We start from the raw sequence: 23560 nt of genomic DNA, 5'->3' as shown, positions 1-23560 counted from the left end.
AAATGCCATGGTGCTTTTTAGGACCAGTAATCTCTAATCTCTACTCCCATCTGTGGTCCTCAAACCCCAGTCAGGACAGCCAAGTGCAGTGCATATGTACTCTTTTATCAAGCATTTGTGGTGACACAGTCACCCTATTCATTTTGGAATTGTCTGATGGGTTTTTTTTTCAACTTTGTGGTTTTTTTTTAATTTTTGCTTTTTTAAAGTGTGTAGTATGGCAAGGTGTTTGTGAAATGTATAAGGACTTTTCTCATTTTGCAAAGTAGAAAAATAAAAAAGACTGCAGGAAGGGAATACATACTGGAGTTCTGAGCCATTTAACTCTATAATTTTTGGAAATGTAGAAATGTGAAGAATATCACGTTCTTCAAAAACACCACTGTGTCATTTAAATCCAAACTTTTAAAATCTAAAGGTCACTTAATCTTTTTATAAAGAAATAAACAACAATCTTGTGAGGTTTTATGGCTATAATTTTCAAGAACAGAACTTAAGGGAAATGTTGTATTACGTTTACATTTCTAGATTGTTGCTTGCTTACTTGCATCTGTATGTGGAAAAGCATGTGTATATCTTTTGCTCCAATATTCCCTTCTGATATCTTGAAGACCTTTAGTCCATGAATCAAAGCCTGAAAAACACTATGCTAAAGCAGAGCCTAACTGAAGTATAACACACTATCTCACCACCTGAAGACATTTGGCATTTTCTTATTTGGTATTTTTACTGGAACTCTCACATTCATGCATTCCTGTGTTGCATTCTACCCAGCCTTGTGAGAAAGCACTGAACCCACTTAAGAGATTTGGGCTACATTTCTGACCTTGCCTAATACTCCCTGAAGACCTTAAGCAAATATTTTAATGAATCTATGCCTCAGTTTTCTTACTGTAGAATGAAACTGTGAGGCTAAATAATTTGGAACATTTCACTTTTTTCTTTTTTTCTTTCTTTTTTTTTTTTTTTTGGTGAGGTAGGAGGATTCAAATGTTCTTTATGCTATTTTGAGTCTTTTGAGGAACATTCTTAATATTCTCCTAGTAATGAGGATGTAACTTGCATGCCTTCTGGAGCTGATGAGTACAGATAGCTCTCCCAAAAGAACAGCCATTTGTGAAATGGCTATTCTCCATTTACTCTGGAGATTCACCAGTCTTCTGAAAGTTTTCGAGGTTAATCTAGGTTATTTTATGAGATGCTGGTTTAGAAGAATTTATACTGTAGTTTGATCACTATCTCTTCAGGCGTACTTGTCAAGCCACATTCAAAATGTCATACTTCTTATCCCCATTGCTAAATTGAAAGTATGTAACTGTTTATATACTACAGTACAGTATATATTGCATATTTACTACTATTTAAAAGTGGCATTTGAACTCTTCCTAACAGCTGTATCTGTAGCGCACACAGAGATTGGATTGTCCATTTCATTTAAGATTAGAAATCTTTTAAGGAAAAGATAGAAAGTCCTTTCTCTGGAGACAAATCAAACACAATTATCAAATCTAAAATAATTCTTCAAGCATATTTGAAAGTTGTAGTCAGCACATTCCAGGAATGCTCTTACAGTGAAGGATGATAATGCGAAACCCATCCTATGCTTTTGATTGTTTGGTCAATACTTGTTTTTCTGAGATCTAGTCAAACAATTCACAGTATATAGGGAACATCTGAGAAAAGTTGTGGCCACTTTGGATTTGGTTAATACTTGAAGAATCTCCAGCCATAGCAGTATTAAAGCAAATGCATCCAGACAGGCTAAACAAAAACCCAGGCCCTTACTGTATGGGAACATAATATATGAAAATCTCTGCTCTGATACTTTATAGGCAGAACCTTGTGTTTTTGTCAATAAGAAGTAGGACACGTATATTGAAACTGTACCTTTTGCTTAAAACACAACTGATTATTCTGGCTCAACAGAGAAAAATCAGAGGCAGAATGAGGTCTGGGTTTCTCTCGTCATGCAAGAAAGATAATATTTTTTGGCCAAAGTTTTAGATGGGATAGCAGAATTTACTTAGATCTCTATGGTCTCATTGTTAAGACTGGTTTCAGACTGACAGCCTGAAGATCAGCTTTTCACTAAAGGAACAAATGGAATATCTATTAAATTTTTCATTTGATTTTCTGTATCAGCATCTTAAAATGTTTTCATGATCCCAGTAATCCGATATTAAAGACGATGGTACTTCAAGTGAAATGCTATCATGTGTGGTAGTGTGCTCCACTTCTTTCAAATAATCCTTTGGTCTTTCCTATGAGCAATAATACCCTAGAACATTCAGAACAGTTCAGATTCTTGAACATCTGTAGGAGTACCTAGGATTTCTAGTATACATATCTATTATTCCTAAAGTAGCCCAAGTTTCCATGCAAACCTTCTAAATAAGTACTGTCATGATGACCATACTATGGAATGATAGGTCTTTGTTTTCAGCTATTTAGTACCTCTAAAACTGCAGCATGTGAAGATGGTGGCCATGACAACAAAATGCTTTTTTTAAAGGTTTGAAACCTCCAGAAAATTAACAACACAAAACCATTGTCCTTTTTTTTCCCTGCCTCATCCCCCTAAATCTCCTGTTCTGGCATGTCTTTAATCTTCCATGCCTGTCTCCCACTTCACAGCTCCACAGAAACAAGTGTGGGTGTGCCTGCATTTGTACCTGATGACAAAAAGATGTAGTGATACTGGATGACAAATGGATCAGACCTGCTAGGTGAACCAACGCTGTATAATTTGTCTCGGACCTGAAGAAAAGGAGATTGGGATGGGGAGGAAAGACAATCAGAAGAGGAAAGAGTCAGAATCTATGCTGGCCCTTCAAAGGCACGGGTTCTCTTTCATAAAACTTTGCAATTTATTATTATTAATTTTGCAAAACATTCTTGTGTACTCAAAACAATTTAAGTATCACAGAACCTGTTAAAAAAAATCAGTCAGGACTAAATAAACACAGGCTTTGTCAAAGCGTAGATAAAAAGCTTCTTCGGAGTAGGGAGAAGGTCCATCGCACAGCTATGCGAGACTGTAGCAGGTAAAATCAGAAAGGGTCTGGCAGGTAAGTAGGAAAGTAGGTAAAATCATGAGGTATGTAATGGTACGTAATGAGGTAATGTGCAAGTGCACGCCCTGGAGCTGGGGTGGCTGGAGGGGTCGGTTTTGGCCTGCGCATCAGTCATACATGGGGGAGAACTGCTGCATTACCTTGTCCCCCGGACACCTGGTGGCCTGTGTCTCGCCCTATTTCCCAGACAGGGGTTATTGCCACACGGCATCAGCCTGATAAAGGCCTTTCCAAATTTACTTTGGCTTAAAACGCCGAGATTTCGTACAGCTGCCCTGTCACATACTTCAGCCCTTCGCCCACCGCGGGCGCGGTGCCTGCTGGGAAGTGTAGTCCGTGATCTCCGCGGGCGGCCGCCCGCGGAGATCACGGACTACACTTCCCAGCAGGCACCGCGCCCCGAGGAGGGGCGGGGGCGGGCGGCCGTGGCGCGGCGGCCCAATGGGCGCGGGCGATAGTGGGAGGTGGGCGCCGGGGCGGGCGGGCCGCCTCAGGGCCCTTCGCAGTGCGGGAATTTCGGACGGGGCGGAAGGAGCGGCGGTCGGGCCTGGGCACGGAGGAGGTATTTGAAGTCAGAGTCTGCTTTTAGGGTGTAGTTTTTTTTTTTTTTTAGGAGGCGAGTTTTGGGGCGCTGTTTCTCTTCCCCTTCTGACGGGTTGCGACCGGGTTTTCCCGCTTCCCTCGCTAAGGAGGCTGGTGGTACCGCTGGGGCCCGCTCGGGCCCTGTTCCTCCCTCTTGTCTGCTACCGGGGGCAGGGAAGGCACCTTCCCTGCGCCCCCCTAGCCCGTCCTAGCTCGCGGCGCCGGAGGGATCTTCCTGGGCCGGCAGGGATGGAGAGAATGGGGGCAGGTGGGTAAGAGCTCCTTCAGTGTCACCCCTGGGGTCTGCTGCACACCCCCCCCCCCCACCCGCCCTTCCCCCGCCTTCGTGGGCTGTTGGCTCTAAAGCTGCCTTTGGTGGCAGTGGCCTAAGTTGCTTTCCTTCGTGGTTATTTTTTTTAGCGCTAAGGCGGCGGAGGTGGAGGAAAAGCTGTAGTCGGTGCCACTTGAGGTTTGTCACCTTTAGGAACATCCCAGTGTGGCTGACAAAATACCATCTGGGCTGGGAGGCGTTCCTGAGTTTTGCTTTAAAGTAAATGAATTTTTTTTTTTTTAAATACAAACCTACAAATCACAAATAAAAATCTGCAATTTTAGGATCAGAACAGGCCTGTTGTGTAAGACCTGGGCTAAGCTGGTTTCTTTCTGTCAGAGGTTGTGGTTTTTCTTCACTTCCTGTTTCTCTCCATTTGCCTTCCTTGTTTAAGAATTGAGTTGCAGGCAGGGTGAACCCTCTTTTCTTTGGTTTTCAATTTGTGCTTAAGGCTTTTATTAATTCATAGGGAATCTATGGGCCCTTTTTATCATTAGCAAAAATATAAAAGCTGTTGTGAAGCTTCCTGTAGGTATTACTGTGTCAAAAGACTTGTGTCTTCCTCTGTAGGAATAAGCTGTCCACTTAATTCTTGGGGATAATTCCCAAATAAGGTAGGATTCCTAATGAATTTCAGAGCTTTTGATTTTTATACAGTGTGCCAAACTATCAGAAAGCCTTTAAGTTAAGTGTCTCACTCACATGCATAGGTACTTGCTGTTGGTTTGGTGGTGAGATGATTTGAGTGACAGATGATTTGTACCTTATAAAGTTTACCGTATTCTTTATTGCAATAACTATCTGAATGATGCTCAGGATTTTCCGAAGAACCTTAAATACTGCTCATAAGAAGAAAATGTATTCTTGAGAAGGCAATTTAAAATTAGTTAGCAACACAGTAATTCCTTTTGTAAATGACTGTTTCCTGGTTTTGAACAAGATGCATTCTGAAATTTTAAAAAGTGATCTTGGTGTGCGTTTAAAAAAAAAAAGTGTTCAGTTTGCCAGGTATTGTGCTATTGTGATGAAATGCTTCTCATTAATTGTGGTCCACCAGTGTACATTTATTAATTTTGTCTAAAAAGATGTTTTTTTATTTCTTGAGGAAAGAACCCTAGTGCCTCTTCTTCCATAAGTACCATTATTTGTCAGATGTCTTAATCACCAGGAAATGAGACTATAGTGGTACTGAAAAATGTAACACAATGATAGACCAGATAAACCAGAATGTCCAACTTATGCAAGAAAGTTTTTGTTCACTATCTACCTTGCTTGGTATTATAAGTTACTGATACTTCAGGTACTTTTTTTTTTTTTTTTTTAATGGTCCCTCCTATGAAAACGGTTCTACAGTATTCAGAAGTCTGAAGTGTCATGTTCTTTCCCTCCCACTCCTTGAGCGAAAACGTGGTTTTGTTTTTTGCTTGTCTTTATTTCCTTCTTTGCAGGCAGACTTAGATGTCTTGCTAGGACTGATGAACGGTATTAATGATGCACAGATTTCAGGTCTTGCTGGGACTACCTATTCATGAAGAGGAGCACAGGTCACCAGCAAGCCTTCTCTGTGTTGAGAATGAAAATAGGTCCTACTGATATAAACAACCATAAAAATAATAATTTCCAGGGAATAAAAGAGGAGGATCAGGAAGAAACCCGTCTGGCTTGCCACACAGCAGAAATACTTCCTTCAAAATAAATGTGATTTATATTAATTTTGGAGTTTTATTGAGAATGGATGCCAACAAAAATTGAGAAGTGGCTATTCATATTTATTCTAAGAGTTCAAGTATCGCTAGAGTAGCAACCATGGCAGACAACATTTCTAAAGATAACACCACTAATAGCACTATTGATGCAAAACTGTCTGCATATCTCAAGTACAGTGTATTCAGTTTCTTCCAAGATGTTTTATTAGGGAGAAGCAGGAGAAATAGCCTTTGTAGCACTAAGAGGCTTTTGGAGAGAGTTTAGACAAATAGACTTCTGTTATTCATACTTGTTAGTAGCAAAATCTTTGTTTTGAGCATATTGTAGCCACATAAAATGCTGCTGTTTACAATCATGCACCTTGAAAATTGTTCTTGTCAGATACCTTATCTAAGTAGGGTCAGGTCTGTTTGATACTTGAATGATAGTACAGTACTTGACATCTGTGGCACTCTGTTTCCAAGGACTTCAGCATGGTTGCAGGCACTAATGAATTAAGCTTCACAATACCTGTGGGATAGAAAATATTTCCATTTACTGATGGGGAGAGGTAATTGAGATGCAGGAAAGTTAAAGGTGTGGGGTTTTTTTTGTTTTGTTTGTGTGTGTGTGTGTGACTTTTTAAAGGTGATTTTAGGGAGAAGTAGATGACTTTATTCCAGTTGTGCAATGTACAGTAGGCAGCTCTACATCATGTTTGCTGGTTCATAAGTTTCCTGCCAAACTCCTCGTATTTGCTGTATCATGAGTTGAAAAGCACATAGAATGATAGAATTTGCACTAAAATGTCATTATTTCCCCCTGCCCCGCCCCCCGTTCTATATTTTCATGTAGAAAATTTTGCAGTCTCCAGGTGTTCTTGGTTTCAATCAATAGATGATCCGTGAATGGATTTATCCAAATAAATGTGAAAGCATGTGCAGCCATTGCTTAAATATTTCCATGGATAACAGCTTTTTTGCAAAAGAGTGAGTGCTTAGTATTGTGCATGCTGCCCATTGAAAGCGATCAGTGTTTGGCACCTATGGCCTACTGATAGTTTGACCAACTTGTAAGTAGGCACAGTGCCATCTTAACAGATGGATATGAATATAGACAGCCAAGAAACCATGTATGTGTATCTAGTGTATTTGTTAAGGGCAGGGTTCCCAGCTGGGGATGTTCAAACTTATGTCCATTTTGAATTTTTGCTTTTATGGATAAAAGGAAGTTGTCATTAATTTTTTTTTAACTAAATACCTTCAGGCATACAATTATTGACCACGTTAAACAAAAAAAGGAAAAAAAAAAAAGGAAACATCAGCTCCTTTAATACTCTTGAGGAGCTATTTTAAGTAAACTTAATTCCCTTTTAAGTGAGGTTACTATCAAGAGACTCTCTGCAAATGTCAAACATGTGAAGCGTATCAATAGTTTTATTTCACTGGCTTGCTAGCTTTATTGAAAAAGAGGCTGCAAATTTTTCTTTTACTGGACAGCAGTCTGTCCAGCATTCAAGCACCTAAGTCCATCTGTTCAAGTCTTGCTGGAATTACTTGTAGTAACTCAGAGGTCAAGGGATGCAGTCCTTCAAGCCCTCTTCATGTCTCTTATAATGCTTTTAGCTTGAGGACAGAATGCTCATTTTGTATACATTTTTGTACCCTTTAGATGACAGTGAGCGTGATCTTCTCCCACATCTGAGTCATTAGGCAACGGTGCCGAATTTTGTGCTTTCTTTTTCTCCTTATCTGAGTTAGTCTTGGGGATCCAGACTTATGGTTTATTTTCCCGTTACCACTTCGAATGGTTTCAGTCTGTCCTTTGTTTTAATCCTTTTCCTGATCTGGGTGTCCTGAGAAGCTGCTTAAAGGTCTGCTGTGATCTTTTTGGCCTGCTCTTGTAAGCGATATCAACATGTAGCCATTCCTACCAATCTCTGTTCCTTCTGGTGCTTTGACATGATTACGTTCCCATTGGTATGGTCTCAGCTGAGCTAGCTGGAATTGCATTTGGTGCTTGGAAGTCTCATTTTGCTCCTCTAGAAAATCTGGAGGAATAACCTTCCTCTAAGACAGTACAGTATGTATCACCTTGAAGATTAAAAAAAAAAATAAAAATGAAGAGGTGTAGAGTGAGGAGTTTCTTGAAGACAGGATAACGCTGGAGGTAAAGTTAGTCTTAAAATTTAAGTGTAAAATGTCAAAGCTGTATCTTGATTACAAGGAAGAATGTAACTGTGTAGAAGTGGAAATATGGGAAAGTAATGCAGAATTAAAACATCCTGTTTTGTGATAATGAGGAAGCTTGTGCAATGTAAGTATTGATAAATACCAGTCTCTTCCTGTGATATGGGTATTTCATAATACAGTTTTGTTGAAGTTATTTGTTTAACCACAGTAGATATTCAGATGTGGTTCTATGACACAGAGATACTTCTCAGTTTAATAGGGACCCTGAAAAAGCAGAACTTTTCTTTGGCATGGAATCATACACCTTCTCTTCTGTGTTTATTCCTATATTGAATGACTGTAGTGTCTGCAGACTGCTTGCTGCCAAAGTCCAGGTTCTTTTAGAGCTTCCATATATGGAGGGCGTAATATTTAACATCAAATTTACTTATTTGAAGGTAGTGGATGCTATACGGGATTTCTGATTTAGGAGAGTGGTACAAAATATACTGAAAACAATACAAATGTAAGTTACACTTGGCAAAACACAGCAATTGCAAGATACAGGTCACAATACTGATGTGATTCCCATTACCAAGCTCTCTAATATACTCTGTGTCACAGTGCTGGCATCCCCAGCCACCAGGAAGGAATACCTGGATTGAAACCAGTTCAAGCCCATTGCTATTGCTCTCTTCAAAATTCTTTTGCTAGTTGTTTAGTTTGTATACTCTTATGGTGGGCTGAGTCTTGTATTCACTCCCCCCACACTGGCCTGGCTAACTTGGGGAGACATTTACACCACCATTTGATCTGCTTAATGGATTTTGAGCTCCACACAACTGTTGTTTAGCTGTTTATCTAAAACAAAGGCCACCCACAGGTTCCCTTTGTGTTGAGCTAAATTTAGGTCCTTTGCATTATCGCCAGAGCTCTTTGGGCATTTTTCGCCATTGCCCACCTTCATGGAGTCTTCCATCCATTGTCGAGCTTTACTCAGCCATGTTCCACCTCTAGGGGTTTGGTCAGTCAGAGCTGTAGATTTGCGTATTAGTGATCAGAATAACATTTTCGGGAAACTTGACACTTATTCTTGCATTTAGTAAGTAGAGAAATGGGTATGGGCTGCTCTCTTCAGATGTTAGTTGGGTGACAAGACATTATTTGGGGAAGAAAATTTCCTGAAGATACTACCCAGTCAGAAAAGAGGCTTGTAGAGGGGGAGTGTTGTTGGAACAGCTGTCACAGTTATGCGGTTTTCTATTTGGGAAATTAAAAGAAGTCCTAGAGGAACATTAGAATTAAAAGAGGAAAACTGATGTTAAGTAACTGCATTTGGCTTAGGTTTATTGTATTGGGTAGCTAGACTAATGGGAAAAAGATATTTTGCTATCCAGAAACTTCCTGAATTGTGTATTAATATTCCTTCCTGCTTCCCAAAGCAAAATAAAATAATAATAATAAAATCCCAACAGTCAGAACAGTATCTTTTAGAAAATAACTGTGGCTCTGTTTGTACGACTTTTATCTTCTTAAGTTAGAGGGAAAGATCAGATCTTTGTAAAACAAATCATGAAGGCCTTTCATGTAAAGAGATCTAGTGCATTCTTTGCCATATTATGGCTGCATATTCAGTAAGTTCTTTTACTGAATCAAAATCTGGCTCTGCTAAAAACTCAAAACATTTGTTTGCTCAAAATGAGGCCTATTCTGCAGAAAGATGCATGTGTTTGGTTCCAATGGGCCATTATGTTATTTCTGGAAATACTGCTTATCTGAGACCTGAGGTTGGGAAAAGGCAACAGTAATATTTTTACATTTATGATCTCAAAATAGGTAGTTACGTTCTAGTTTGTTGATGATCTACTAAATGCTGCCCTGTGAACAATAAGCAGGCTTTCATTTTTGTTGCTTGCAGTTATATAGGAGAAAAAATAATTAACTGTTTGAATGGCTTAATTTTTTTTGGTATGTTTTACTGCTAGGAGGAATGCCTGATATTATTACTGAAGACTTGGACTGTATGACACTTCTTCAATACGCAAGTTTCATTCCAGGAAAACTGATGAGCTTCATTTCATTAGTTTACTTTTTTCTAAGTTTAGACCTACGATTGGTTGTGATTGATTAAGTACGATAGATTCTGAGATTTTTCTAGCATGTATTATACAAGGTCTTCTAATAGGTTTCTCTTGTGAAGATTTTTGCTGTCAAATTTTTTTGTGATGCCTGGAAAAATTAGTTGTTTTTCACTTAGAATTCATGCCAATGAAACTACTTACTGTATATCTTTGAAAGTATCTTTGTAGTAACAAATTAAAACTTAAACAATCCATACTTTTTCATGCTTCTAACAGATTTCTACATAAAATAAGTCTGATCAGCGTGTAACCTGTGCTTTTTATTTATTTTTCCTTCCCTCCTCTCCCTCCAGGGACGATGCCATATAAGAAGACAACTGCTGGAAAAAGAGCCCCTGCAAAAAGGAAACTCGCTGAAGTGTTTGCTCTGGGGGAGGTTCTAGCAGATACATCAAGAAAAGAATGGAAATTAGGTGTCCCTATAGGGCAAGGAGGCTTTGGACGCCTGTACCTTGGTAAGTGTAGTTATCTTTGATAATGAAAAATTTTTTTTTTATCTTTAAAATGAAAAATTGACACAAAGTTAGAAACACAGAGTGTCTTCAAGTGATCTTTTTTTACTAGAACCTTAGCTTGGTTCATGGTGTTGGAAAAAACTGACAAGAGTGGACAAATGGTCATTATAAGCACTGTGGTTTTATGAGATTCCAGTGGTAGTTCATTCTTTTTTTTTTAAACCAAAACCTTTACTACTTTTTAACAGTGAAAGGATAGTTTAGTATTTATTTAAATTTGAATTTTGGTCTGGCTGAAAGAAGGGATTTTTGCATGAGTGTCCTTATATCACAAATTCTGAACTGAAACTGTCTAAGCATATTCTGTGGAGGCTACTGATCACCCAGTATTTTGTCTGGCTTTGAATTTGGTGCTGCTTTTGACTTTTTCATTGCCTTGCGAACTTCTGACATAAGTCCTATGCTTTTTTTTTTTGTAAACAATGCTTAAAACATTGAAATCTTGGACTTTACAGTTTAAAGCGTTAGCACAGATCTTGTTTTGCAATGCTGTTTATTGAATTCAAGGAAAATTTCTTTTAGTGGATATTGTTCCATACTTAGCATTTCTGTTATCTGAACAGGTAAGAGAGGTCTTTTTCCAAACAATTTTGAAGGGATGAAAGTTAATGTGATCATGATAATAAGGTTTTCTTTTGCTATGCATTTGTGGTCTTCCTCCTCTTGGTGAAAAAGTTGCACTGAATTCATACTGAGTTGAAAAAAATATTAATAATCTGTCCTGCTTTCAAAATGAACAGACTGCAGCATAAGTGGATTAAGAAGAAAAACAGGACCAGTGGGTGGCTTCTTGCCAAAGAAGCTCTCTACTACTTACTCAGCCTTGCTCAGTGAGCTACTAAATTTACTGAGACTGGAGTTTGAGCTCACTCAAATTGTGTAGCTCTTCGAGATAAGAATTCCTACATTCTTCAAGCCAAAGCTTGCTCTCTGTTTGCTTCCCCTTGTTTGCACAAAGCTGTGTCCCTGACTCTTCCTGTACTTCGTGCTCGCCTAACTTGATGTCCTTCATACCTGTATCTCCTTCTGTCACAAATACCAACAGCTTAGTAGCAACAAAAAGTCACTTTTGGATATGTGACATGGCAAAATAGTAGAGAGAATGTGTTTTCCATATTTATGTCCACAACTATGTATGTTCATCACAGTCCTAGAAAATTAAAGAAATGCTATTGACTAGGAAAAAGTTATTGAATAATAAAAAAGAACTTTATTTAGTGAACTGCCTGTTCTCCTCAAGCAGAAGGGAGAATGCAAGACCACATCCATATAGAGTAGTCTTGCCGTATAGAGCAGTTCTCTTACCATAGTCTAAGGTACTGATATATGTTCACATCAGTACTTAGTTGCTTTGTTGTTTGTTTGTCCATGCTGCATAGCAAATAAGTGTATGTTTTGTGACAGTTTCCTCTCCTACTACTAATAAATGCTTCCTTTTTAACAGCTGATGTTAATTCTTCAAAGTCGGTTGGCAGTGATGCACCTTATGTTGCAAAAGTGGTAAGAGATCATTTGAATCTTTACTTCACAACTTGAAAATGTTTTTACTAGAATAACGTGTGATTTAAAACATCTTCTGACTGGAAATAATACAATTGCGTAGTGCTGTTTAAAATGAAAGTAAGTGTGGTGATATAGAGGAACGCTGCTGAGAATTGGGACTCCTATGTATAAGGGTGGATAATGGAACATCAGCAGAGTTGAAAAAGGTTCATGAAATGGATCAGATCTGTTTCATTTGCTGCTTCCTGTAAACAGACCAAATATCACAAAATTAATGAAATCTGGCTAGCTTTTGGAGAATTTCTGTGATTCAGCAGTGAGTCTGTGTGAACTGTTGCTCACCACTGGATGTTGGTAAGCTGACAGATGGCTTGGGAGTAGAAACAGCAAAACTTTGATTCCCAAGGTCCCCACAGCTATAAAGTCCTTTAAATGTTTTATCATAAAACACATACGTATTCTAATTTGTATTGAATTAAAATGGCATTGAGACATAATTTCTTTAACCTAATGATTAGAGAGAAGAAAAAGCATTGTTGATAGCTCATTTTTAGCCCATTGTAGCAAATCAGCAAATTGTTTTTATTAGTTGAAATTTTCTTATGTTTTTAATCATAAAATAAAAAAGATTTATTTAACTTGATTTGGCTGTAATGTTCTCTTCCTAAGATACAAAGTATTTTTTCTTAAATTCTGCTAGATTATTTTTTATAGAACCTACTATTATATGTGATTCCTTGGTAAAGTCTTAGTAAAAAAACCTGGGAATACAGGAATAGCCATGGTAGATCCAGACCATTCATTGTCTTGGTGATACTTGTGGTCCTGTGACAAAAGCAAATACCAAAAAACCGTACAAGAACTTCACAATCTAAAAAATCAGTTCTTCAGCACAGTTCAGAACTGCAATGTTTTAATCTTTTATTTATTAAACTATATGGTGATACTGAAATGCTTTAGCGCAATAGCTGGCCACTTATCTAAGTATGTTAATACTTTTAACATTTGTGCCTGAAACTAAAAGATCAGGTTAATTTAGACTAAAATTCAGTTTAGTTAGTATGTGCTTTTAATCTTGATATTTATATCTGCTGACTACAGGGAAATTCTAGAGTACTGGTTTTGATACTGTTCAGACATCCCAAGGTACTGTTGGTGATGACCCTCTTTCTGAAATGTTGTCACTTGCTGAAAAAAGCACTGCTTATGATGCAAATGTCAAACTACTGCACTTTCAACATCTGCTTACTGCTGCTGCCTTAGGTGTTTGTGGGCAGGAATTCCACACAGACCAGGAGCCCCAGCCTGCAGCTCTTGCATGGTGGCAGCTTGCTTTTGTATGTCCAGCCTGTGCCATCGAGGGCAGGTGGTGTCCATTATGCAGGAGCTGTGGCCTGTTCTAGAGGCAGACAGCAGACATTCAAGTTATCAGCAGTGGCTTGCCTATGAGAGACATTGGCTCCTAATTACTGGCTCTTGCTGAGTTTGGACTAATCAGGAAGCAGAGTGCCATTTAACTTTCATGGAAGAATCCAGGTTGACTTGCTTGGAAAATCATTAGATATGCATTATTTTATGCTGTGCATAATTGCTATCCTCCTCTTTCCCTGAGTTTGAAACCTGTCCATCTGCTTCTCTTCTCTTCCACTTTGGGCTCTCAATATAGGAGGAGTTGTCATAACTTTTGCGTTGCTTTTATGCTAGATTCACTTTGTTGCAGCAATTCGTAAATACCCCCATTGCTAGTCTCCCAGATGACTACTCACTTTTAATTTGTCTTTTATAATTTTGTCTTTATGGCAATAAAGAGTAGCCCCAGTCTTTGTGCTGCCCTCACAAATGACCCATAACATATTATGCCTCTACAGTCTAGTATAATGCAACTACGAGTAAGGGCCTATTTTCTGATGCCTGGGTGATTCCTAGTTGATCCATCAGCTGAAGCAAAGTGGTTAACAGCTTTGAACAATTATTAGTGTTTAACAAAATATGTGCTTCTATAGTAATGTTCTTCAAATTGAGCTATTAAAGCAGAATGGAAATTGGCTTAGTCTTTGACATATCCTCATAGTATTGATGTCTGAGCAGTACGAAGTGAATCACAGTTTTTATTAGAAAAAGAAATGCTTTTTAACATGTGGACCTTTCAGATGTCATTGTTCAGGAGTGGATACAGAGTTTAACAACACTTCATTAAACTGCTGACTGAAAAAGATCAGAATTCCTAAAATACTACTTGAAGAAATTTGTTGGGTTTCAACACATACTCCAAGATCTCTTTCATCATGATATCTTTTCTAATTAGACTTTAATTTCAGTTTTGCAAATCGTGTTTAGGATGACCCTGAGCATAAAGCTACAGAAATTTGTGTTTGAAGTCTTTCTGGTTTTAGCATAAGGTGACTAGTATGGCAAATATTGGACATCATTACATGAGCTTTTTTAACATAGTGTATGCATTTATTTATCTGCATGTAGAATTAATGGTATTGTGAGGAAACAGCTTCACAGTCAACATGAGGATCTCTTTTGTGGTTAAATCATTTATCGATCCCCTCAAATATGAAAAGATACTGGATTTTCAGCATTTACTCTGACTAGAGAAAGAGACATCTTCCCCCCCCCACCCCCCCAGCACTGAGACATACTTTTTGTGGAATAATTTATTTAAAGATAAACATTTTAAGAATTTTTAACATCTACCTTTTTTTTGCTATATTTTAGTAAGAAAATAACATTCTTCAAATCCATGTAAATTGAATCAAAATAATATGTATAATTTATATTCTGATTAAGTTAGAGCATTTTATTGGATTATGCTACACAGAAACAAGTGAATAGGTCAAGTAACGTTTGTCTGAGCTGAATTTTTACACTGTAGTTATTTAATCCTTCTCTTCCATCTATATAATCTCTATATCACTAATTTGTTGTTCATAGTGAATAAACAGACTAACTGAAAGTAGATATGCATGTACCAAAGTGTATGTGCATTTATCAGTTGGTCTAGTTGTGCGTTTTTTTTTCAGGCTCATGGCTTAGGTCTGAATGTTGGTCCCACAAGGAGGGGCTGGAAAACTTGTCTTGGCTCCATTGTTTATCAGGGCAATGCTCTGGAGAAAGTGAGGTGGATGGAGATAGGCGGTAGCTCTGTAATGGAGAGTCCAGGCCTAGGAGTGGTGCCTAAGCTGATATCTGCTCTCATTCTGACCAGTCTTCCTACTCTGCCTCTAAGCCAATACATCAGATACACACTAAAACCCATGTTCGTCAGTGTGTTTGATCTCTTTACATAGCTTCGTTAATGTTGGACAGCAGTAAACCTGTATTAGCTGAGTGGTACAGTCTGGCCATTAGCAATTTTCTGGTTCACTATATCAGCATTTAAAAGTTACAATTAAAACCATTTAAGATTGACATTGTGTATCTTGGAACTTTTGCTAATATCATGTGATTGTATTCTTTCTGGGTTTCTTTGCCAGTAATTGCATTTTTTTTTTTTTTTTTTTTTTTGGTTAGATTTTTCTAAGGTTGTAGGATATTCCAAAACAGGTATTTTCACTGAGATAGGATGAATTTGGACATACATGAGTAACTAGACTAAAATAAATTGCTTAAGCTTATCTCAATCCCTTAAAAATTGCAAGGTTGAAATAACTTTTTTTTCTTTTCTGCGCTAAGTTCTGGAAATGTAGAGTCAAGGTACTTGCCCATTTGCAGTTCTTGCAGTATTTCAAAGCTATGGTGTTTTCAAACCAATTTCTCTTTTGCACTTTACTTATAATATGTGGTTACCATAGACTTGTCCCTAGAAAATGAAACTGAAATACCTTATTTTAGCTTAAATGCAAGGTAGACTCTGAAGTCAAAATAGGTATACTTATTATAATTTAGTTTAAGAGAAATTGTAAAATCCTCTGTAATTTTTACCTTGACCAACTAATGTATGAAGGGAACAAAATACCTTATGTTCAGCAAGAATTTAAATTTTGTTAAGATTTTTCCATCAAATCTTTTCGGGTGTTATTTTAGGCTCATTAATGGCTATTGCAACTGATGCAGTCCAGCTTTAATCTGGAAAATCTGAGATAATGAATGTTGTTCAATGTTCTCTGCTAAACTTTTGCTGCCAATTTGTAATATTTCCATACATTTCAGATAATTTGTTATTCTTCAATCTCTTGTTATGGGAAAGGATTCTTTGATACCCTTCATGTTAAGCAATTTATAGTAAAAATAGCTTTTTAGAGCCAACCTTCTTTTATAAAAAGACCATATTCTATTGAATTTATCAGCACTGGGTAGAGCATTTGAGGGAGAACACGCTTTTATAGGGTGGATGTTAACATTTTGTGAGCTTTTAATAATTATTAGGCACTAACACAGCAGTTTTTAACTAATTTTAAATTGTCTTAAAGGAACCCAGCCAGAATGGACCTCTTTTTACTGAGTTAAAGTTCTACATGCGAGCTGCTAAGCCAGACGAAAGTAAGCAGTCTATTAAAATGTTTTTAATGAACTACAAGCACTTAGGAAAATAGACCCTACAGGAGTAAGGTTTAACTTTAAGAGAATCTTTTTAGTAATTTTCAAAATTATTTTAAAATTATTTAAATCTAATTCAGACATCTAGTAAAATTAGGGATTTTTGGCAAGATGTTCTTTACAGTTGTGTTGATGGTATTGTCTAAATTGAAACTTTAGTTGCATCTCTGTCCCTACAATGGATGCATCATTAATTTCCAGTATACTTTGCATACAAGTTTCCATGAAATAAGCAGCTCACATGTACGCAGAAACTGTAAGTGATGTGAGTACTCCCTTTTTATGTAAGTCTCTACTGATGTGAATTCATGAACTTACCTTTATTTGTGTTTTCAGTTCAGAAGTGGACTAAGTCCCATAAACTGAAATATTTAGGTGTACCAAGATATTGGGGTTCTGGCTTGCATGAAAAAAATGGAAACAGGTGAATATATCTTTCTTTGGCATATACTGGGATTTATTTCATCCACAACCACTATCCCTTTTAACCTAATTTCTTTTAAGATGTATTTTCCACCTATCTTCATGTTGTTAATTTCTGCTACAAAATTTCATGTTCATGACAGTGTTTTTAAGGAATAGATGAATAGATACATTTTATTTGTACTCTGTTTGTTATTTGTATTTGTGTCTGTTATGTTCTTAGTGGTTTGGTTTCCATTTGTCTCGAACATTGCTGTAATACAGTGATGCTATATATATATGTGGTTTAGAAGCTTTTCATAGTTGAATTAAAATAAAGTAGACTTCTGATGTATAAGTCTTTGAATAACACGACTACCTTCAAAGTTTTTCTTGTGGTGTGGTGTGCACTTAAAGAGTATTTTCACTCACACATATAAAGGACTTGGTGCTCTATTTTGTTATCCCTAGGATTAGGGTTTTTTTACTTAATCTGTGAGCTAGAATAATTGCTAGTCTCATGTTAAATTTTTCTTAAGTCTAGGGATAGTTTTTAATATTGTTCCATGTCATGAATTGTTTTTGTTACTTGCTCTTGAATGTTATGCCTGTCTTAGATAAACAGTCCTTGTTTCCTAGTGGGTGTTCTCTATACAGCTATGCTGCAGAGGAGTTTTAGTAGTTCTCTGGCAGCTTATAGTAGGTCAGGCTTCTTTGTGTGGACCACTACCTAGGGCAGTTGGTATGTATGCCCTAGTATGTCAGAAATACCGTTGTTTCAGTAGGTCCTCAACTTTAAAACTAATCTAATGTAAAAAACCCACTAATTTTGAGAGGCAAAAGTAAATATAATAAAATTATATTTTTTTCCAAAAAACCCTTTTCTTTCCATTCAGTGTTTAATGCATGAGATTCTTTAATATAGCTACTATGGGCTCTTACAGTAACAGAACCAGTTTGGCTATAGCAATGAATATCAGAACACCTTTGGCAAGTGAGAGATTTTTGGTTTTAATAATAGGTTAAAAAAAAGCTTGTAATTGATTTCAAGAAACTAACTTTTTTAAAGTAACCATGTTAAGTCAGTCATTTATAAATTAAAGAATGTATTTCTGTAAGTGATTGGTGCTTGGTTTTACCTATGGTGAATTACAAAACAAATATCTTCCTCTGTGGGTACTGGTTATTGTATTGCATAACTAGCCAGGAATAAAGAACAGTTCTTTTGATGGACCAACTTTTGACTAGCTGATGTAAAAAAGTTAAGAATTAATGTACAGCATTAAAAATAAGTTAAGTATTTCCCACATATTTCTGTTCTGTGTACCTGCAGTTTATCTTTTGAGAGAGATGTTTTCAATCAGTAATTTGTACAATTAACACACAGGTAAAATACTTTGCAAAGTACAATTCAGTGACTTTGCTGTTGTTTTTTCCTTGAATTTAGTTATCGATTTATGATAATGGACAGATTTGGCAGAGATCTTCAGAAGATGTATGAAGAGAATGCAAAGCGATTTTCCCATAAAACTGTACTACAATTAGGCCTGAGAATAGTAAGTTAAAAAAAATATATTATATTTTTACAATTTGGCTTCCCCGTGTAAGTCTTTTGGTTAAATCACACTTTTGGGCTGAGTACAGGTCCTCTGCTGGGCAGAGCTGGGTACTGCATTTATATGACTGTATTTTATTTTGTTAGCTTGATATTCTGGAATACATCCATGAGCATGAATATGTGCATGGAGACATCAAGGCCTCAAACCTTCTTCTGAGTTACAAGAACCCTAATCAGGTATTTCTGATGCATTTTATTCCTCATGTTTTAAACCTTCTATTTGACAACACATGGAAGTGCTTTGAACCTGTGAAATCTAGCAGAAGCTCATTTTTAAGAATGTATATGGTAATATTATTTCTGCTTGACATTTATATCTAGTTAATATTCTATGAATTTTTTTATGCATTTTGCTGGACAGTTATCAAATTGACTATTTGCCCTAAATAATATTCTAGAGAAATTCTCAAGATTAAGAAAAAATTGACTCTCAAATAGGTATTTGGAGGTGGAAGCTTAAAATTATATAGCACACTGGTAAATTATGTTTGCCTGTCTGCATTGTTACCTCATTCCTTTGTTCAAGAAATCCATCAGATAAGTGTTCTGTTACTTGGAAAAATCGGTCTTTAAAGTGTTGATTGTTCCACTTGATTTACGGAAGTCTTTCATTTTTCTGCTATTTTAACTCTCTTTACTGTTCAAAAAATGCATATTAGAGTTTCAGAATTATGTATGTCTTCTTGTCCAAATGTTTTAGCTCATGAAAGAAGTAAAATAATCTCAGTTCTCTTAAAGTAGCTGTGGTGTTAGTGAGAAATAATACTATGTAGCAGTGTTCAAATGGATAGCTGACTTTAAAAGAGGGTAGGACAGTAAGTGTATTTAACACTATGAACACCATGGAGTTTTCTTCTCCCCCCCCCCCCCCCCCCCTTTCATCTTACTGGTAATAACTGACTATTTTACTGTACTTGGCCTCAGCATCAGCAAGAAACTACTTCCAGATCAGACTGCTGTACAGAAAACAACAAAATTTATCTGACACATTGTTCTCAAATCATATGTAGTAATCTCAATAAAGCACTGGGAAAGGATCATTTAAAGTCAAAAACCTCACCTTTTTAATACTTTTTAAGAGTGGTTGGGAGTTACACTTATTATTTGTGCATTTTTTGTATTTATAGTTCTTTAATCTTAGATTTTTTTTTTTTTGAAAATTACTAGGTGTACTTGGTGGATTATGGACTTGCGTTCCGATACTGTCCTGAAGGAGTTCACAAAGTATATAAAGAAGATCCTAAAAGGTGTCATGATGGAACTATTGAATATACCAGTATTGATGCACACAACGGTGTGGGTAAGGATGTAAAACTTTGGTTTTGGCAATAGGCATTTGTGCATCCTTTTTAGGAACACAAAAGACTTCATTTGCTGCGCTAAGTTTTGTAAACAACCAGGTTTCTTAATCTATAAAAAAATTTTATTCTACTCTATGGACTATGCTGGCATTTTTGGTTTTTTCCATTTTATATCTTTTACTTTGATATTAATTTCATGTATTTTAATGTAACTTTGTTAAATAGATTTCTTCAATTTATAAAGACTGTTAAGATGTTTAGTGTATAGCTTTTTTTTAAACTGAGTAGAAATGGAATACCGCTTATGAGATCTTGATAGAAAAACAGGCCCTGTTTTCAGGAGATACATACTTTCTGTTATCAATGTGAACATTGCTCCTTCATATTTGGCAAAGATGTACAATATTCTTTATCTTGTTTATGGCTTAATATTTAGAAGATTTTGTTAAAGAAACTTCATTTAATTATGAAATATTATTTCATAATTATGCCTTTAGTCACTGAATATCAAAAGGCAAGAAGTGAGAAAAGGTTGAACATGAAAAGGACAGGTCTATGTCTGATTAAACAGTGAGGATTTGTAGTGAACACCAATTTTATTTTCTTCATTCTTAAATTTTGTTTTATTATCCATAAAAGTGTCCTGCAAAATTATAAATTGTTGAAAATTATTATTTAATTCAGGACGAACCGTTGCACCTATGCTTAAAACTGAACATGAACAAAGATGACTTGATTTGCCCAGTTAAACTTCTAGTGTAGTCTGTGGTCAATGTACACGTGGGTGGTTGTTTTGGTGTGGTTTTGTGTTGTTTTGGGTTTTTTTGGTTGTTTTGGTTTTGGTTGTGTTTGGTTTTTTTTTTTTTTTTTTTTTTTTTTTTTTAAGGCTTAGGGATCTGATCTATTATTTTCCTCCGTTCAGTTTTCAGGCTACATAAAATATTTCAGCATCATGGAATATTTTTTTTTCAGGAGCTGGGGTTTTAGCACTATTACCTTTTTATAGAAGAAGGAAAGTAAAAACTGTTTTGAACAAAGTCAATCACTTCACTAACTTGCTCTATTTTTTCCACAATTGGAGTACTTAAAAAGCTTCCCAGATTGGGATAACTGCAGCATGTCATATCCTTGAGTAGAAGAAAGAGATTGATAAAGGACTTGAAAATGAAGTTACCCTTCCAGATGTAGGAAGAATAATTTTTCCTTCCTTGCTTTCAGGCTAAAATAAATAAATAAGTAACAGATACAGCAGTGTTGCATTGTGAGCATTGGCTTTCTATTGTCTTAACATATTTACAAATTTTAACTGTTGTTAAACTATGTGTGCTTTATTAGCTGCTCTTACGGTTCTTTTTTTATGTGTGTGTATATATCTAGCACCATCAAGACGTGGTGATCTGGAGATCTTGGGTTACTGTATGATTCATTGGCTTAGTGGCCATCTACCATGGGAGGATAATTTGAAAGATCCAAATTTTGTCAGAGACTCAAAAATCAGGTGAGAAACCACTTGAGAAACCACTTGTTTTCTTTCTCTTTTGAAATCGAAAATAGGAATGAAAACGTCTTAATATAGAAATGCTTTGTCCTTTCAGTATGTTCTCTTTTGGTGAGTGGGCTATTGTTTTGTGTACCCCTGTTTCCTTTCATTGTCTCATGTATCCTTGGCTTGTAATTAAACTTTACTTGTACTGTTCTACTGTGTCTTCTTTTGCATATGTGAGATGCTTGTTTATCCACCGCAGTACTGTTGCTTTAGAGTACTGCCATAGTTAAGCCAAAAAGCACTCTTACCAGTAATCATTAGTCCTGCTTTACAGAAAGAGAACTGAAGCATGGAGTACAAGTAGCCTTTATAACACCATGCTCTGAAGTCAGTGGCAGAGATGAGATCTAAAGGTGGATCTTAAATGTCTTTGAGCATCATTCCAGGTAGAGGAATATGGCATTTTTAAATATTTTTTTTTTTGTCCCTCTCCCTCACTGTTACATTCCTTTGTCTTCCCCCCACCCCCCGCTCAACCTTCTCTTGTCAGATATTTAACATGAAGAAAGCTCTCCCAGCACAGCAGTTTCTGTCTCATTAACAAGTATTTGTTATCTGGCTTCCTTATTTCTACTTTTAACACTCTGGCCTCCATTAATGTTAGCGAAGCTCCCTCCCCACTTCCCCCCAGTTTTTATTTTGTCGGGGGATCTGCTCTGAATAATATCAGCTAGAGAAAGAGTCCTGTAGCATGAAGAGGTGAGAGCACTGGTATGTGAGGGTTTAAAACGGACTTGTTCTTTTCCTTCAGTCTTCTACTTGCTTGCTTTTATAGGAATCAAAAACTGCTGAACAAAAACTTAGCATATTTCAGATAGCCTGTCTGGCATTTGTCAGGTTCTCATATGTACTGCACTCCTAACAATGGCCGTTCTAAGTCATACCAAAGGTTTATCTAGTAGTGTTTCATGTCTCTGACAGTGGCCCAAGCTAGGTACATAGGAAGTCTATCAGAACAGGCATGATTCAGACTTTGAAGGAAACAATAGTTTTGAATAATTTTGTTTTTCAGATGTAGAGATAATGTTTCAGTTTTGATGGACAAATGCTTTCCTGGGAAAAATAAACCAGGTAAGAGGAACTATTTTAAATTAAAATACTTTGGTTTGTACCATGTGGTAAGCATTCTCTAATAATTTGTTTTAATGTCCTTTTTCTTTAAAAAAAAAAAAAAAAAATCCATCAGTCTGTTTGGGTGCCATCACCAAATTGTAGACAACTTTAGACAACGGGTAGAAGCTCTGAATTTTGTATTTACACGGGGTACACTGAGTGTGTACAAGGGAACGCTGTGCTACTCTGTATTCAAATAAAAACAGATCAGTTCAGTTGCTGCGAAAGGTGAGGAGCTGTCAGACTGCCAGCAGCTTTTTTCCTGAGAGGTGTGTCTCAGGCATTGTACTCTAATCTGTTGCTTCTTGAAGTCCTCCTTGTTTACTTAAGTTTGTATCTATTTTTCTTCTTACTTTTATCAGCAACAACAAAGTGGCATGAATTAGATTGTTCATTAGGAGAAGTTTAGACTCTTCCTTTTGGCTGCAGTTATGCGAACTGCAGACACTGTTGCTTCTAAAGACAGTACTAAGTATTTGCAAACATGAAACGTGTAAGTTGATTTTTCACAACTGAATTCTGGAGATTCAAAATATAAAGTAATGCGAACTTGAAGTCTGGATTGTTTCTATTTGGTGTTGGTGAATTGAGCAGATCGGTTTTTCTTAACCTGACTCTATTAGAAATACACTTTCTTGGGATCTAAAACTTAAATATTTAGTTATTTCCAGCTACTTCTGGTGATCAGAAGAGTGTTTTCTCTGTCAAGTGTGACTTGTCTCATTTTTCAGTGGTCAAATGTTTCACATATTTTTTAATACATGTTTCAGTCTTGAACTGACGAAGTTCTGGGATAACATTGAGTTTCCTTTACAACATTTTTAAAATATAGACATAAGAAATATGTAAACAAACATTTATTGGTGAAGATTGGCCTATTAAATTTTTTATGACTGACTGTTTTTTTCATTGCGATGAATGTGTAAAAAACAGTGATGCTGTCATCACTGGGTAATGAACCTTGGTATAATTTTTTTCTAAAATGTGTTGTAGTAAAGTCATAATTATGAGTTTATAAATAACCATTTAAAA

At 36.6% G+C, this 23560-nt stretch overlaps 1 protein-coding gene across 3 annotated transcripts in view; it reads left to right on the top strand.

Annotated features, from left to right (window-relative positions):
- The first annotated feature begins 3533 nt into the window (after positions 1-3533).
- The window catches only part of VRK1 (VRK serine/threonine kinase 1), a 38045-nt gene continuing 18018 nt past the window's right edge, over positions 3534-23560 (top strand). The window contains exons 1-10 of one of the 3 annotated variants that reach the window (XM_030003372.2): positions 3534-3636; positions 10279-10440; positions 11945-12000; positions 16422-16491; positions 16885-16972; positions 18398-18506; positions 18653-18745; positions 19736-19868; positions 21247-21367; positions 22428-22486. In XM_030003372.2, coding sequence (XP_029859232.1) covers positions 10284-10440; positions 11945-12000; positions 16422-16491; positions 16885-16972; positions 18398-18506; positions 18653-18745; positions 19736-19868; positions 21247-21367; positions 22428-22486 — 886 coding nt within the window. In that variant the 5' untranslated portion in view covers positions 3534-3636; positions 10279-10283. Of the gene's footprint in view, positions 3691-10278; positions 10441-11944; positions 12001-16421; positions 16492-16884; positions 16973-18397; positions 18507-18652; positions 18746-19735; positions 19869-21246; positions 21368-22427; positions 22487-23560 lie in introns of all 3 variants that reach the window. The other 2 variants (XM_030003383.2, XM_030003394.2) reach the window with 2 other exon arrangements.

This window comes from Aquila chrysaetos, chromosome 2, assembly GCF_900496995.4.
Source record: "Aquila chrysaetos chrysaetos chromosome 2, bAquChr1.4, whole genome shotgun sequence".
Taxonomy (NCBI): Eukaryota; Metazoa; Chordata; class Aves; order Accipitriformes; family Accipitridae; genus Aquila; species Aquila chrysaetos.
The sequence above is the reverse complement of the archived record's forward strand: the minus strand, read 5'-3'. Positions and strand labels throughout refer to the sequence as shown.